We start from the raw sequence: 17,658 nt of genomic DNA, 5'->3' as shown, positions 1-17,658 counted from the left end.
GAAAATTGTATGTATAGAGTCGTGGCTACTTTCAAATTGTTTAATTGCAATCAAACATTCAACGGTAGAAGAAACCGAAAAATATTCTTTTTCCGATTCATCACTAAAAGCAGATTCCAAACAGTCTGTTCGGAGCAACCTATATTGTAATGCTATAAAAACAAGTGCTATGAAAAAAACGCTGTCGTGACAACAAGATTTACAGAGTGTTTTTTGTATGCATACTTTATAAATTTCCAAAATATTTTGCATTGACTTTTTTTTAAACACTAGTGATTCTGCTTGCCATCTGGTTTGGGTGCCGAACTGGGAATGTTAATAAGAGTAGGTTTGACGCATAAGTATGCCTTTTTTGAAGAAGGTTCTCTATTGAAGTGTAAAATGAAAATCTTAAATCCAATCCAATTTCAAATTCTTATAACTCGATCAGTTTTCAACGAATCTCCTTCGTACTTGAAACAATCGATTGCAAAACCAGCTCCACGTCCGCCTAAGTGCAGAAATATATTGTGGCAACACTGCCCCAGGAACTGTCAAGTCCCCACAATATCATTTTATGATGCTCACCTGTTGGAAAATGTTAAACCTTGTTGAAGCGTCGGACTTTCAAAGTAGCGGCATCCGGTTTTTGTAGAGCAACCTGGTCAAATACCAGGGTGGCGAAAGCCTGAAAAGTTGGGGAATCTATTTTTCTATCAGTGATCAAGAAATATCATTGGAAATAAAAAACAACCGGGAAAAATTCTTCGATCAAGCAAGTCACTGAGTTGAATTTTAATTTTTTTTTGTCCACCTGAGTATGAATATATCCGGAAACAGGGTAATGGCCAGAGGCCGGAGATTGAAATGCCATTTTGTATTTCAAAACAGCAACTTCCAGTTTCTGAAAAACAGTCTGGAATATTCAAAACCTCCCGATACGTCTATCGGTATGATGCCCAGAAGCCGGAAATCGAACTCAGACCTCGTTTTTAAATCCTAGACGGCTAGATGAGCGGTGAAATGTGGAAAAAACTTCAGAAATGCAAAGAGAAATTTTCAAAGAATCATTTGGTTAACTCGATAACATTCTACCATGAAAATATATGAACTTTGGTTTACTGGTCATCGCATGACCTACACCAAAGAACTACGAAAGCTTAAGTAAAACAGACAATTTGTCGTGATGTGCTCTGCTGGAACGAAATAGTCAGCAACCTTCTTCGGAAAACTAGACGCTGGTTCAACAGGGCTAAATTCACGTTCAACTGGGACTCCTACAGAGCATCCCACACGCTTTGAGCTGCGCAAAGCAAAAAGTCGATTCTGTGTGGAAATTCAGATTCTGCCTAAGGCAACGCGACTGCAAAAAAGGATGTCTGAAGATTATACGAATGGTCTTGGGTCATGGAAAAAGGAAGATGATAGTCTGACTGTCACTACATTAGAAACGGTAGAAGTTCTTATGACAAAGTGTCAAGCCCCTATAAAAATCTGGAATTATCATTATTTATTTATTTAATTATTAAATCCGGAAGAACCTGGAAAAGACGAGGAATTTTAGAGTAATCAGGTAATTTGGCTTTTTACCCGAATTTTGTTCGAATTATCTGATTGTACTTCTTATGCAATCGCTAATTAACTATTTTTTTAAATTCAGAAAAATAGTCATATCCCTAGAATAAACTATTCAATTACCCGAAAAATGCCACAGAAAGTTTTTCTTCAGCGCTGGTCTACTTTTGAAACAACTTTATACTTGATTTACACCAGCGAAACCTGAATAGAACAAGCTGATATAGACCAACTTTTCGTTCTCCGCACCGGTGTTGTATACCTCGTTGTTTTAAACCGCTGACATCTGTCACACTGTCAACAATTTATTACCACATGTTATCAGTTTGTTATAATGAAAAGCACTCAATATTTAACAATAAACGATTACTTTGGCAAGACACTTTATATCCTCAAGACTTTATATATTTGATGGTTTGACCCAAGCGTCAGTGACATTTCTCAGGATGGATTGGTATAATCGAAAAATTTCTGCTACAAGTAGGGCTTCGGAGGATAGTGAAAAATATTTGATCGCGTAGTTGTTCATCTTCCCTTTCCGTCTCATCAATCTTTCAAAATCTTGCAGTTTTTCAAACTTGGGTTTGGTTTTGAGGGTATTGAAACAAGCTTGCATCTTGAACGTTTTCAGTTCAGTGTCATCGAGGAATATTTTTCTGGCCTCTTGAGGTCTCCTCTAGTCCCACTACAATTAAGGCGATTCACGAATAGCCAACATATTTGTCATCCTGGTAGCTGATGGTTGCAAACCAAGTAGTTGAACCTACGGTTATAGTCTTCCAGAATTCCCTCTTTTACTGATCGGTTTGCTTGAAACCAAAAATGACAAACCTATTCATTTTCTTCTTCAGAAAAGCCACAAAAAACGAATTGTGAATTGTCATGAAAAATCTTTGTTTTGTTCATTTGCCAACACTCGCAAAACGCTTATATGGAAATAGCTGAAAATGAGGTATTCAATTAAAATATGACATTTTACCCACCTATTGGGAGCGTACAAAAGGTTTTAGAACGATGTATTTCTTGTTCCAACAAGTGGCAAAAATAAACCAAAACGTATACCAGTTTCAATTTTTTTCAATTAAGATCTGGTATAAAGCAAAATTTACACCACCGGTGCAGCAGTGAATTTGAAGTTTGTTCCCAAAAAAACCACCGCCGAAGATGCCCTTAAATCTCTAAGCGCGAGCATAATGATTTATTTAGAGCAAAACAAACGAACAAAATGGATTCAATAGGAATAGAAAAAGATATTTTCAAAGAAAACTGACTTAATACGAAAAATGAAGTTAAAGAAAAGGAAAAGAAAATAAGCATTAAAAAACATCAGAGATAATTATTTCGAATAAAAAGAATTAAGGCTAGTATTCCAATAACTGTTTTAGTTGAGACTCGAAAGCAGATGAAAACAGATGTATTAATGATTTTGGTTGAAAACGGATTTATCCACATCCACTTTCCTGGTTCGACAGTGACCTCTGATCGAACACGAAAGGCTACAAAACACCGAATCAGCACGCACGACGATATGTGACTCCGCAGTGCGCGCTCGACGACTGTTTACAGAGACTTCTATCAACTGGGCACTAAGCTCTTTTGAGTTTATGAAGTCAACAGGACCGGAAGGCAATTCACCAATCTTCCCGCAAAAACAGACGGGGTCATCATATCCAAACTCATCAGCCTTTTTCGAGCTAGCTAGCGGTACGTTATGGTGGTGTTTTTAGAAAAATAAAACTTTGTCCAAAGCTACAAATGTGATGTCAACTCTTCTCAAATTGATGGAAAAAATTACGGATGACTACACACGCATCGAGTTTCTGAAAGACCCTTGTTTAAACGTCAATATGCATATCAACGGGATAAAACAACTAGAACCGCTCTGCATTGCTTAGTTACGACGATCGAGAAGTCGCTAAGGTCTGTGATTTTCTAGATATTGAGGGAGCTTCAGTTATCACGCCCTTTGTATCTATTCACACGGCTGTACAAAATAAAGGAATCGTCTATAATACAATAGACTGGATACAAGCTAGGCATACGAGCTGGAAAGGAAAGACATCTGTCACAGTAGATGCAACAGAAGGGTGTTCTCGGGGAGAAGTTTCCTTTTTCCGATGGACACTGGTGGTAGACGTTTTACTTAACGTACGTACTTAACTGTAACTTAACAATCGGATTAGATTGAACTCCAGCAAATACAGCCTTGGAATCATTCTGGACAAATAGCTGAACTGCTCAATTACGCTATCAAGAAGGCGACTTCAGCCATCGGGGATTGCAGTATACTGTTTGGCAAGACAATTAGCGCTCTGGTCTTACATCACAATTGCTCGGTTACAGGGAACCTAACACCCCTCGTAGGGTGGTCAAAATTACACTTTCAGTATCAACAGTTTCTGACTAAATTAAAGAGTAGCCCAACCTGGGTGTTCTTTACAAAGTGAACTTGAGAGCTCAGCGCATGTGCTCTGCATCTGCTTTCGGGAAGTCTTGCTTCATCGAGGTTCGACTTCTTAAGAAGGTACCTCTCAACTCCATACCAGGTTTGAAGTACCTGGAGTGTTTCCTCGTGGTGCGATGGGGAATGCTTGAATGTAAATACTTCAAAAATTGCTATCGTTCCATTTACACGAAGCAAAAAAATATGCTAAATTATATAAAATTGAAAGGTGAGCTCTTGAAACTTTCAGACTACGTCACATATCTCGGAGCTCTCCTTGACAAAAAGCTTTGCTTGCAATAAGCAAAACTTTTGATAAACGGTGGGGTCTCAAACCGAGAATGATCCTTTGGATTTATTTGGCTTTTGTAAGACTCGGAATTACTGGTCTGGCGGACAAAAACAAAGGTGAAAAGTGTTCAAGATAAGTTGGGACAGCTTCAACGGGTAGTCACTCTTTCAATAACGGGTGCAATGAGAAGTACACCTACCAAGGCATTGTCAGCTCTACTCTTTATGCTTATACTCCATCAATTTATACAATTAAAAGCCTAACAAAATGCTTTACGGATCAAAAATTCATTGAAACTGTTTGAGAGTACCTAATATGTTATATAAATACTCTTAAAAACTATTCGAACCAGTCCCCTAGTAATTAACAATGGAGACTGGATGAAGAAAAGATAAAAATTTTGCAAGACGATTTCGAATATTTGATCCGAGTGGAAGCAGGGGTAACTGGCCCAGGAATAGGCCTGTCAATTCCAATTTCCCAATTCGAAATACAGACACTGAAACATTTGCATTATGTCTGACAGTCAATCGATGAACTGGCGAGACTTGGATTGTCTCATCAGTTCATAGGACTAGAACCCTTCTGTGGTCTATCCGCTTGTTTGCTTAGAATGGAACTGAACACATGGGAAGCTCCGAAAGTGGAATCCAACTGGACAAACACTTCCATTGGTAGGCAGTCGAAGCGGTTCATCACACTGAACGTTTTTGTGACTCGCAAAATACTGGAATTTAAAAAAAAATCTAAGCCTATATACTGATTTAATAACAGAGCATTATCCAAGCCGTTTTTTTTGAAGGTTGTGAAAAACTTCATGTCATGTATCATTTCACGTATAGGACACGGAAAAAGAAGACTCGGAACATCTGTTATGCCGATGTCCGGCAATTTTCATCAAAAGATATAAGTTCTTCGTTAGAGGATTAATAGAACCGTCTGAAAACTGAAGAACAACTCCCAGTACGGTTGTTCGAGTCATACGAAGTGTAATGCCGGATTGGACTGATGCTATTGGTCAGATTGTAACTACCACTTCTAATAGTGATACGTTATCCGGTCTTAGCAAGATTAAAAAGGGGGAATAAATATCCAACACGATGCATCAATACTAACTACCTCAGAATAGTACTCACTAGTCACTCAAAAATAAAAGTAAAAACTTATCACGGGTCAACATGGTTCAAATTATATAGTAAACACATATTGCAACATGAATTTCACGTATTGAAACTTTCACAAACTATTTTCGCACATTAAATACTATCGCTTTGCACGAAGAATTAGTTCAGCAACAGAAGACTCCATAATCTGCATAACTAGAGGAATCTACTGTGGAAACAACAAAGCAGTCAAGTAGACACTTACTAGAAAGCATGATGAAAAGCTGCCTGGATATACTGAGAATGAAGAATAGCTATTAAAACAGAGCAATTAAAAAAAAAAAATACAATTTATGAAACTGAACTAAGGGCTACCGGCAAACTGATAGAAGTTCTGCTCTGCGTCATGTAGCCTCGTCGTTGGAAGGCTTCAGTTTGTGTTCTGTCAGAATACCGTTTAGCACAGACTCTATCCATTCTTGAGCGCCTGCAAGTAGACAAGCGTGAATATAATTTATAATTTGTGAGACACGAGTTGTGCGTACAAGTAAAATGTACCTAGAATAATAAAATATTTTTTTCTCTTTCCTCCCCCTATAGGCCTGCTCAAGCGAGGTGATGATGCTTCGGATGGCCCGCCGCTACGACGCCGGCACCGATTCGATCCTGTTCGCTAACAACCGATCGTACACGCGAGACTCCTACCGGATGGCCGGCATGGCGGATACGATCGAAGACCTGCTGCATTTCTGCCGCCAGATGTACTCGCTCACGGTGGACAACGTGGAGTACGCCCTGCTGACGGCGATAGTCATCTTCTCCGACCGGCCCGGTCTCGAGCAGGCCGAACTGGTCGAGCACATCCAGAGCTACTACATCGACACGCTGCGAATCTATATCCTCAACAGGCACGGCGGCGATCCGAAGTGCAGTGTGATATTCGCCAAGCTGCTGTCGATACTGACCGAACTGCGGACACTCGGCAATCAGAACTCGGAGATGTGCTTCTCGCTCAAGCTGAAGAATCGAAAACTGCCGCGGTTCCTGGAAGAGATCTGGGACGTCCAGGACATACCACCCTCGATGCAGGCGCAGATTCAGCAGTCCCAGCAACAATCCGGCTCCGGTTCCGGTATCAATAGCAGCAGTAGCAGTAGTAGTAGCAACAGCAGCAGTAGTAGTAGTAATAGTTTACACGGGCAGCATCAGCAATTAACGCCAAATCAGCAGCAGCACAGTCAGCTACAGCAAGTTCACGCCAACGGCGGAAGCGGCGGTAGTAGTGGTGGCAATGGTGGCAGCACTGCGGTCTCCGCCCTCGGCATGCTCGACCACCAGGTATAGCTAGTGTAGGACGCGGTTTCCGGACCAGTTTCCATTCCACTGCTGGCCGGCGAAACCGAAGCGACGACCGTTGACGCCCAATCCGTCGTTCCCTTCTCCGGGGACGATATCTTATTTATCGTAGAAAGTTAAGGCGATCCGGTCGCTTCCAGTTTTTTTGCTTTCTTAGTAATGCCTTTTATTTATTTCATCGACTTGTTTTTTTTTTTAAATTCTTACTATTTCTGTCAGATTGCGGGATCCAGAACCGTGCGACAGCAAGTGACTGAATGATGTCTGTTTTGACTCTATCTCTATGCTATTGCGTTTTCATTTGACCACTTTCGAGAAAGTATTCCACAGACGAGAAGAAGGAATCCCCGCAAGCGAAAGACAAAACAAACTCGCAGTTTTTTTTAAATAAAGTGTACTCTTAACGAAGATCGTGTTTATACTAAATATGACTTCTATTACGAGAGATAAAAATTTAAAGAAACAAATCTGGCGAGCCGCATGGGCGAGTGCAGACTGCAGACAGAGTAAAAAAAATAAATACACAAAACGAGAAAATACTACACGCGCTTAACAGTGTAAGTTTACAACAATGTAGCTGGTAAGGAAAAGAGATGAAAGAGGATCGAGGTTTGTCGGTTTGGAAGGTCCAAAAGTTGAAGTCAAAGTGTGCAGAGAGGGGCCCGCTGGTCGTGCTCGGAAGAACAAAAAAAAAAACAGAGAGAGAAAAAAACATAACAAATGCTGCCACCCCCACTTTTTAGCCCAGCCAATCCAAATGGGCACTAAACACACACATACACACATACATGAACACATTGTGAAACAAGAGACTTGCCACTCACTACTATCGGCGGCCGCATAGAAAACTTCTCGTTCCCTTTGGTTTCTACAACAGGTACGGACTGACACTGGTTGACTTTGAGATCACTGGCTTTGTGGGTGGGGGAAGGGATGATAAGCCGGAGGGAACGAGTGAGTTGAGATCCACTTAAAACACGGAGCGGCGCCCACCCGACCTCTTTCGTATCGTTTGGCTGTGACTTGTTAATATTTTTAAGATGAAACTATATTAATTTAGAGGAGAAAAGAGAAGAAATAAGAGAAAAAAAACAGAACATACAAACAAACATACATAATTAACAAACAAGCATAGTAGACGCAAACCACTCAAGTACACGACGAGAAAGTAAAATAAACAAAACAAAAGAGGAAGAAGAAGAATAAGATGAAGGATAAGATGTGTAAGTAGGGTGAACTGATGCTTCAGGACACACGTTTAGCAGTTAGGGATTCGAATAGAGGAGAATAAAAAAAAACAGAATTACATAGGATGTACATTTTTTTCCTAGGTTTTAAACTAAGCTAGTAGGCAGACAGAAAGAAAAAACAATGTGAAAAGCTGTAAGTTATTAGTTGCATTAAGAGCTGATAAAACCTGAGAGCATGAATTGCGCAGTGAGCTAGAGTTGCGGAAAATAGTAACAACTAAAAACCCACTATCTCTTGTAGCCGGTAAGTTGCGAGCCTGTGGACTTTTCGCCCACCAATCGTTTCGCCCCCACGGTCTCGAACCGTTGCGTTATTCAAGCAGCGGGAGTGAACGAATCCGTGAGCGGCAAGCGAAGCGCGTTTGGGAGTCGGAAATCCACGGTTGGAAGGTTGGAACACAGAGCAGATCTCTTACGTTTGACCTGCTTTTACTGGAAATTGTGCTCGGCAGAGTTTTGGAATGTTACAATTGATTTCGATTGAACTCGAAAATTATTTCAACTAATTTTACTGTCCCGATTGAGCAGTTGAGAGAGCGAAAATTTGTTTTTCCTGTACTTGTTTCAGTTGTGATGACTGCGGAATGGAATGAATGATCGCGCACAACCGAGAAAAAAAAACTGTGTAAATATTAATTAATGCTCGTTGATGTTTGATTGTGCTAGGAGAACAGAAGTTTCCAGTTTCCAGAGTCAGTCGTAATCTGTTCCCGTTTTCTCCGTTTGTTTTCTTTTAATTTTTTCTAGTTTTGTTTTTAAGCAAAACACAAGTTGAGGAAACGATTGTAGTGTAAATTTATTTCTGTAGCTAAAGTTAGAATTCTTTGTTTTTAGTAAAGTTTTTCAAGTGAACCCCGGATAAATAAGATCTATTCGAAGCTAAAGTTTTTTTCTTTTTAGAAAAAAAAAGATGTACTAACATATTTCGTCGTACGTGCGTGTGTGGGTGCGTCTGTCGAGTGAATGAATGAATCAAAATATCGTAACAAAAGATCATTTCGGCATTGAGGAAGGCAGCTGCTAAAAAGTTCTTCATTTTTTTTGTGGAACAATCTGCTAGACCAGAATGCGAGCGATCTGTGTGTGTGTTGATTTGGTTGGTGCGCTTGTGTTGTTTATTTTTAACTAATTCGGGACACAGAAGCATTTCTAGAATAATTACCTTGTTTGTTGCAAAATTATGGCCTCTAAGTTTACTTCTGTTCTGGGCAGCAAACAGAAAACAGAAGCAAAAATCAAGAACAAATTCGCACGTATCAAAACTATTTTTTAGTAAATTTTTTTAGCGATCCATTCATATATTTTGATTGAATGTTTCTTAAGTCAACTGATGAAGTAAAACAGCAAATTAGTCAATTAACTGTTCGTTTAAGTCCGGACTAATATTTCCGCCAGTTTTGAAAAAGCAGACATACAATATACAATGTAGCGAACAACAAAACAGAAAAGCAGCAAAAATAAGAATACACAAACGATAAAACATGGGATCAGTTTCATTAGTAGAATCAACTTGTCTTCACACAAAGTAATGAGAAATATAACAACAACACGAAATGGAAGGGATATTGGTTTTTTTGATGAAGAGTAAGTCTCGGAAACGGAGGTGCCTTTAGTAAAGAGTAAACAAAAAAAACATACAAACATACACAGAGCAAAAAAAAAACCTGCAAGGTAAAACACAGAGAGAGTTAGAAAGTGCGAGAGAGGGCATGCGAGTATTTCGATGCGTATGATAAAGAAAAACAGGCAAGTAGAAAACATACACACAAAAAGAGTACTGACTTTTATAAAAACAAAATCGAATACAGAGAAAAAGACAGAGCAGAAGTGCAGTTTGTTAGATTAGCAGTAGTAGCACAGAAAACCCAGATGAAAGGTAAAAAAAATCCAGGAACCAGTAAAGTAACCTGTTGAAAAGTGGGCAAGTTTAAACAGAAAAAAAAACGACTGAAATGGTATGCAGAAAAAACAGAAATTAAACATGAAACCAATACGAAAATTAAGTAAAAAATAAACACACACACATACAATTCACATACACACAGAAAAACAGTTGATTAGTAAAGCAGATTGCCGCAAATTGTGCGATGGTTGAGAGCACGGACGATGAAAAATGCAGTAAGACAAAAAAAAACACAAAATGAGTTGACACATGAGAGCAAAGATAGGAACGGTGTTGTATATTGGTAGGTGAGAGTGGGGCGAGATGGGGAGATAGCGAGCTGTGTTGACGGAGTTGAACCTGTGTCCGGCCGCCGCTGCTCCTCGTTCTCCTCCATCGTCCGCCGACCGCCGAACGCAGATATGAGAGCAAACGGTGAGTGAATATTCGATACTAAGAAAGAACTGGGATATGTGCAAAATAAGAAATTTCTCAAAACCTATTAATATTTGTATTAGTTACTATTATTATTGCTATATTATTTTATTTTATTTTTGTAATAAAATATTTTTTAACAATTTGGAGGATGTGTTTTAGTTTAGTTTTTTTTATGTTAAGATTGTTGATTTCATTCTTAACATTTTAATTTTAAAATTTCTAACGCAACCTAAAATTCATTTATTAATTTAAAAGTAGGAGGACTAAACACTTGCTTAATACCTCTGTTTTGCCAAATATCATGTCCGAAACGGCATTATTTTGCTTGAGCTTTGGAACATGTCCGAATGGATTTATACGACATTAATATAACCTCAAAAATATAATTTTTCGTTAAATAATATTGGCTTTTGAACAAAAATTTCACTTTTAAATAACATTGTTTCATTTTTTTTAGCTCGAAGAATTTTGGAGATGTGAACGAAATTTATTCTTCATTCCGTCGTCGTTGATGAAGTAGAATGTCATTAAAATTCGGCTCCACTAAACGCATCGTTTTATGCAAGTTAGATTTATTTGCATGCAAGGTTACTGTTTATGTATATCCACAGGCGCTTTCTAGTTGAACATATGATTTTTTTTTCATTTTAACGGCCTCCTGATGAAATTGGCGCCCAGAATCCCACGGTTAAAGTTTATTGATTTACAAACGAGAAATTCTTGGTTGAGCGTATATTTATTTTAATTTTCTCCTCAAAAAAATGTTAAAAATTACTTGCAAGAGAAAACTTGATTCGCACCGTTCCCAGTGGCCGCCTACACGGATAGCCGGCAGGACACCGCAACAAATAAGGAGGACTAGTGCATAACTTTCAAATTCAGCGATTGGACCACCGGAAACAAAAGCGAGCATTCCGAGGAAACAAAACAAACCAGAAAAAAAAACATAAGGCGCATTTTGACATTTACCACTGCCGAATATACTACTAAATTTTAGTGCTAGTGCTGATTGCATATAGGAAAACCCATTTGATACGTAGCTCTAATATTATAAGAAAGAACGACAGATAATCTCTAGCTTATAAGTGTAAATTACAAAGGAAAAAAACGAGAGAGTCAAGAACACACAAACAAAAATAAAACCCGCTGGCAGCCCATTTGAGAAAATCTTATAATCGATTTAAAAGTAAATGCATTCCAGAAAATACAAAAGTTAATCTTGAAATAGCGGTGTAAGGTCTTAAATTATCATTCCTTTGAGAATACATATGATAAAGTCATGATAAATTTCCATAATTGCTGATTGTCAAATGTTACGATTGGATCTTGTAATCTCGCTAGACATGAAACATTAGTCCTCCAAAATAAGTACACATACTCAACTACAAGTAAAAGCGTAAAATTTACGGCATTCGACAAGTTTAATGTCAAAATAATTACCAGCACTGTCATCACCAATCCTATCGAAACTACAATGAAAAAAAAAAAAAAACGAAAGTCGAATTCACCCAAGCATGCGAGGAAAAACAAAGCAAACTGTGCGTTTGCCGGAAACTGTCAGAACCGTCACTTTTGCCTTTCGTGTGAGAAAAACAAAAACTACAAATCAAATTTATCGCACAACAACAATCTTTCAGAAATCGATTTATAGGCTTAGAATATTGCTGTTTAAATAAATTAAAGTAAAATAAGCAAGCTCGAGCAAGTGTTGTACAAAGTTATCACAGCGGTCGTGCGTAGCTTTTAAATACTACCGGTAAGATTTAGTGTAAAACAAACCAAGAAAAACACTGCCATTAATAAGATGATTAACATTTGATTCAAATATTAGAGCGTAAGCAGAGTTAATACGGAAGAACGCTTGGAGGTTTTTAGAATCCTGATTTCCGCACCGAAATTCTCAAACTCACGCTCGATTCAACTTCATTCGACCCACTAAACCTAGATGTCGTCACCGATAGAGGGGAAAACTGCCAGTTTTAGCTGAAAACACGTTTTACCACGTAACTTTTGATAGGTGCTTGCAGAGTTTTATACCGAAAATGAAATAAGAGTCCACACACACACACACCAGAGAAGCTTTCAGCCAATCACGAATCCACACGCCTGCAGCATAATTATCCCGAAGGCAAAACTGACTGTTCTGCGCAAAATTTGGGTGAGCTATCTTAACCTCAAAAAATAACATCGATGATGCTCTAAGAAAAACCACTGCTGATCGCCTCATGCAGCAGCATACGTAAGCCAAGCGTAATCAATTAAGAAAACATTTGTGTCTGTATGTGAAAACTTAATCAAACACGCCTGCGAAACAATATATTGAAGCTTGCTTGAAAGCGACGGAACAAAATAGACAACCTGTCAACAGTGGGCAGCGTTGCCAAACCGGAACGCGACTTTAGGTACTGACGATTGGATTTCGCCTAGAGGTAAATTTAAACCACATTTAAATCATTTTTCCAAAATTGTACTACATACAGTAATTAAGCATATTTGACGTTTCATCGCTAATTAAATTTATATATGATCGTGAAATTTTCAACATAAAAAAAAATGAGACTGGAAGGCTTATCGCGGGACGGAACGTTTAGACGAGTGGTTCACCTAAATCATTCGCAAATGGGCACCGTTCGTTATCGGTTGAACCATTTTTCTTTAGTTAACTTTAGTAGAAGAAAAAATGAGAAAAAAAATCATCCTGACAGTCGTTAACCGAAGACGAATAACAATTGGCACAATACAGAACAAAAGACTTAAAATCCATTTATGAGAGTTTATCACCCACCCAAAGAATATGGCAGAAATTGTCTCATTTTTGTCGTTTTTGTTTCCACGTACACGGAAAAGAAACCACTTCATACAACATGGAACAACAAAAATCAAACAAATTCAAATGACTGATTGCGGTGCTCTTCATTTAGGAAAAGTTTTTGTGCAGTAAAATTGGCATATAAAAATGGGTAAATTTGTAAGATGGTTAAACTTATTGGCAAATGTAGAAACAAAATTATCATAAAATGTCATAATTCGTAGTATAGTTCGATAGGCAACAGCATACGCTAGGTATGATTCTAGTAATTCTTACGTTGAAACAGTTCGGTTCCAGTTTTCTGGCATTGTTAAGTTTTTTCCTGGAACTAGAAGACATTTCACGTCTACAAAAAATTTTTTTTAAATTATTGGCCTACCGACTGCCAAATGTTGACTGTTGGGAAGTAGAAATTTTCGCAGCATTGTTTTGACAACTAATTTCTCCTACTCACACGTGTATCTTATCGTTTATCTAAACTAAACTAGATGTTAAGGCATATTTATATTTAAAACGTTGACTGAAAGTAAACAATTAAGGGACGTCCTCATAAAAAAGAAAAATGTTTTCATAAAAAAAACTGTGTAGTAGATTGGTTTACTCGTGTCTCCTCTAACGATTCCATGCTAATATTATTGGTGATTTATAATCTAATTAGTTATGAAAGTAATACAATTTGTTATATGAATGATTAATCCAATCACGGCAAAACGATTGTGCAATACAAAAAACAACTGATTCAAACATTAACATTATAAACAAACCGGATGCGTCAAACCAGAATGTAGATTATACACAGTGCAACATTCAAGAAAAGAAGAGATAAAAAAAACATTACAAAAGCAGTAAACAAATCCTCACAGGACAAACATTAAATCTTGTTACTATAGAATGTTTAGTTGTTCATTTTTATAAAGACCTATATGAACTTTAGAGCAAGCAAATTGTATAAATTTCTCTTTAAAATCTATTGTCGGTACTACCCTCCTACCAGAATAAAAAGATACAAAGGCACACAGACCTGCTGTAAATATAAGGTCACCTTAGGATACGATCATATATTACAAGAAGTATAATAAACCAAACCAAAACCCATTAGCATTAGGACAGAAGAGGATACGGGAAAGCATGCATGAGAATGAGAACGAGTTATATAAATAGAGAGACCGAGACAGAGAGCGCACCGAAATTGTAGATATAAACATCAGCACGAAAACAAACAAAGAAAATCTCCACACAGTTTCATACAGAAAGTCGAAAACAAAACTGAACAAGTAAACGGGAAAGAACTCAGACAAAACGAAACAAAGAATAAGAAAAACCGTTAAAGTAATAATCACAGAAAAATCTTATTTTTATACAAAAAAGAACAAAAGAAAAAAATGCAACTACAAAATGTTAATAACTGATCAAAACAAACCAAAACTGTCAGGAACTAAATAAATACAAACGAAAATGGGAGAAGAAACCGAGAAAGTACAGAATTCAGTTAATGTTTCACAAAGAAGAAGAGAAAAAAGTTTAACCAAATAGTACAGAGTGAAAAACAAAAAAAAATCACACATACAGAAAATACATTTTTTCCTCCCGGTCGAACGTGCACCGATTCATTTACATTTATAGTAAAGAACTCTATTGCGAACGAACAAACAAAAAATGCATATAATTACAGGCTGAGCGAGAGCAAGAGAGTGTAGCAAGGGTGTATGAAAGTTTATATAATTACGTATAGGTGAAGAAGACCAGGGTGAAAAGGTGAAAACAAAATATTATATTATTATTGCCACTTTCTGACGAAAGGACAGCCAGAAAACATCGCAAAAAAAACAAGAGAACTGCATACAAACAGAAAATAAAACATAATGAAAATTATATATTAAAATAAAAGAAAAGAGAAAAACTGGTGCTCTTTTAAAGTTTGAGGAAATGTCTCAGCATTGTAAACCACATTCTGAAAAAAAAACACAGTTGAATTTTTTCTCACAGTTTCACAGTTTATCATACAGTAAGAATCTGTTGCGGTTAGTCGTTCGACCCGTTGAGAATTTTGTCCAACAACGAGTGCACCGACTGCTAGCTCAACAAAACCCCAACGTTATCAACTGGTTGCTCCCGTTCGGACTGATGATAAGCCTGTTGACTGATGATGATGATGATGATGATGATGCACCACATCTTAGTGCTGTCACAACTCTGGATTCGTCATTCATTGCGTGCTCTCAGTCTCATGTTTGCGCGGTGATTGGTGGCACAGATTTGTCCACTGAGGTTATCAGTATTATAAGAGTGTTTGTAATCATGTATTCAACGGACGTTAAAAGTTACAGAAAAGGGCGATTTTTTTCCCAGTTTAGTGATTCATGATATGAATTGATTTGTATTTTTCCCCAGACGTTAATTTTTCCATAATGAACTTTATCAGATAGTTGATTGGAATTGCACATGGAAATTAGCAATATTGCTATGGGATTAACAGATCAATCGAGCGTACTCACCATGCAAACTAGAGTTTATGAAGATATTACGCTATTATTATTTAATAGCATCGTGATTTCAAACAACTATAGAGTAATTTTCACTTTTAGACTGTCAACTATTTTATTTGGGTAATGCCATTATCGATAACAGTTCAATTATATGGAGTGCACCCGGAAGTATGCAAACTTACTCGTGTATTGGAGTCAATAGAACACTTGAATAACACTTTGTACCAATCATGCTTGCTTGTATGAAAGCGAGACACGGGAATTTAAGTGTAATTTTGAGAGTGAAAATTAAAAAAAAATCAGATTTGAACAACTTTTGGGTTTTTCTGTCGCAGCAAAAAATCGACTTTTTATCTGATCTTAGGCAAAATAAAATGGGCACCTACATCTTTTTTTCCTTTCTCCCTTTTTTAGTGAAAATGTCAAGCAAACACCTAGTGATAATTTTTTTAAATCTTATTTATTATGTTTTTTTAAAGATTCATTCGAGATTGGTTGTCAAAAATAAAAGTTTTTGCACCAGAAAAAAAATCAGTTTTTATTCCATGAAAAGTAATGATAGAATGAAGTGCTTACTTAAAAAAGGCATCAAAAAATACTTGAACGCAAACAAACAAAAAATCAACAATTAATATGACCCGCGTGTGTGTTCAGCTTCAATCGCTTCGATCGTTTTGGTATGCTCTGCACAAAATTCTTGAGGTGCTGTAAATCGAGATTTTTCTAGGCGCGTTTAAGAGCATCGAAATAATGATGTTTGTCGGTAACACCAGTTTTGTCCACCTTGGCGTCGAGAATTGCCTATAAATTTTCGATGGGGTTGAGGTCGGAGCTTTGTGGGGGCCATTTTATCTAATGAGGTATACAAAGGTGAGGAAGAAAAAGACATTTGTCTGTATTAGTAACGAAAAAAGGTAAACAGAAGCACGTGTTGGGGTTGTGACGAAGATCTCCAAAAACAAGAAAAGGCAATTGGGAATTGTGTTCCGCATTGTTTAACGACGCATTTTCAGCCGTAAACTGTCATAACCTGTGAGAAATTTTAGAAAAAAAAGTACCGAATATTGATTTTTGGGCATTGTTTTTTGACTTCTACGTCATCACTGTTAACAAAAAAGAAGCCCTTTAAACCCGAGACTCAAACCATCTCAGAACCTTTCTATATTCCATTGCATTCCATCAGCTTGATACGGCATGACTGGAACAATGTCTTGGCTGTTTGCTTTGGATCATTGTCCTGCTGAAACACAAAGCGATCTTTCAGCCCGGTCTTAAGCAGAGAAACTTCTAAATTATCTTTGAGGATGTTGCAATAAGATTCTGCCGTCATTATCCCGTCAATTATTACCAGGCTTCCCACACCAGCCCACGGAAACAACCCCACACCATAACATTTCGTTTTCCAATACTCAATTGGTTTGTCGGTGTGCTCCTTGGCAAATTTCAGCTGCTTCGCCTCATTTGCCTTGCTGATGAATGACCGCTTCCGTACAATCTTCCTTTTTAGTCCCACTGCTTCAATCCGTAAACGAACAGTCCGATCAAAAACCGCAAGCTGAATTGCCCGGACAGTCACCTCCGGATTTTTTTACTTCGCACAATCTTTTTACCAGTTTGGGCGTCAGTTTTCGACTTCCAACCACTGCCTGAGCGATCCACCACCGACCCTATTGTTTTCAGCCTCAGCATAAATTTTCCTACCGTCCCTTGGCTGATATTGTGCTACCTGGCCCCCTTACCCTTATTTACCCTTACCAATGTCTCGAACCACTTATTTTCAGATGCAGACAGGAATCGTTTTGACGTGGGACTACATCTTTGTTTTCTATACTGGTAGGCATTTTGTAAAATTGGGAATGAAACTGGCAAATGTTGACCCCCCCCCCCTTTAAAAATCTTGAATATTGGAAGGGGAAGAAAAAAAAGCACAAACCGTTTTGTTCATTTTATTGGTTTTCCGACAGCATAAATGCTTAATTTAGCAACAAACAAGTCCAGTGACAGCGAGAGTGTCGTCATAAGGCAAGCGAAATAAATAAAAAAAA

The 17,658-nt window shown here is 37.8% G+C and overlaps 1 protein-coding gene across 2 annotated transcripts in view; it reads left to right on the top strand.

Moving 5' to 3' along the window:
• Window positions 1-10,462, top strand: part of LOC129723294 (ecdysone receptor) — a 436,732-nt gene extending 426,270 nt beyond the window's left edge. For both annotated transcript variants that reach the window (XM_055677426.1, XM_055677427.1), the window contains one exon: window positions 5,993-10,462. In XM_055677426.1, coding sequence (XP_055533401.1) covers window positions 5,993-6,736 — 744 coding nt within the window. In that variant the 3' untranslated portion in view covers window positions 6,737-10,462. The remainder of the gene's footprint in view (window positions 1-5,992) is intronic.
• Window positions 10,463-17,658: the final 7,196 nt, after the last annotated feature.

The sequence above is a fragment of the Wyeomyia smithii genome, chromosome 2 (assembly GCF_029784165.1).
Source record: "Wyeomyia smithii strain HCP4-BCI-WySm-NY-G18 chromosome 2, ASM2978416v1, whole genome shotgun sequence".
Classification (NCBI taxonomy): Eukaryota; Metazoa; Arthropoda; class Insecta; order Diptera; family Culicidae; genus Wyeomyia; species Wyeomyia smithii.
Note: the sequence above shows the minus strand (reverse complement) of the source record. Positions and strands in the feature narration are given on the sequence as shown.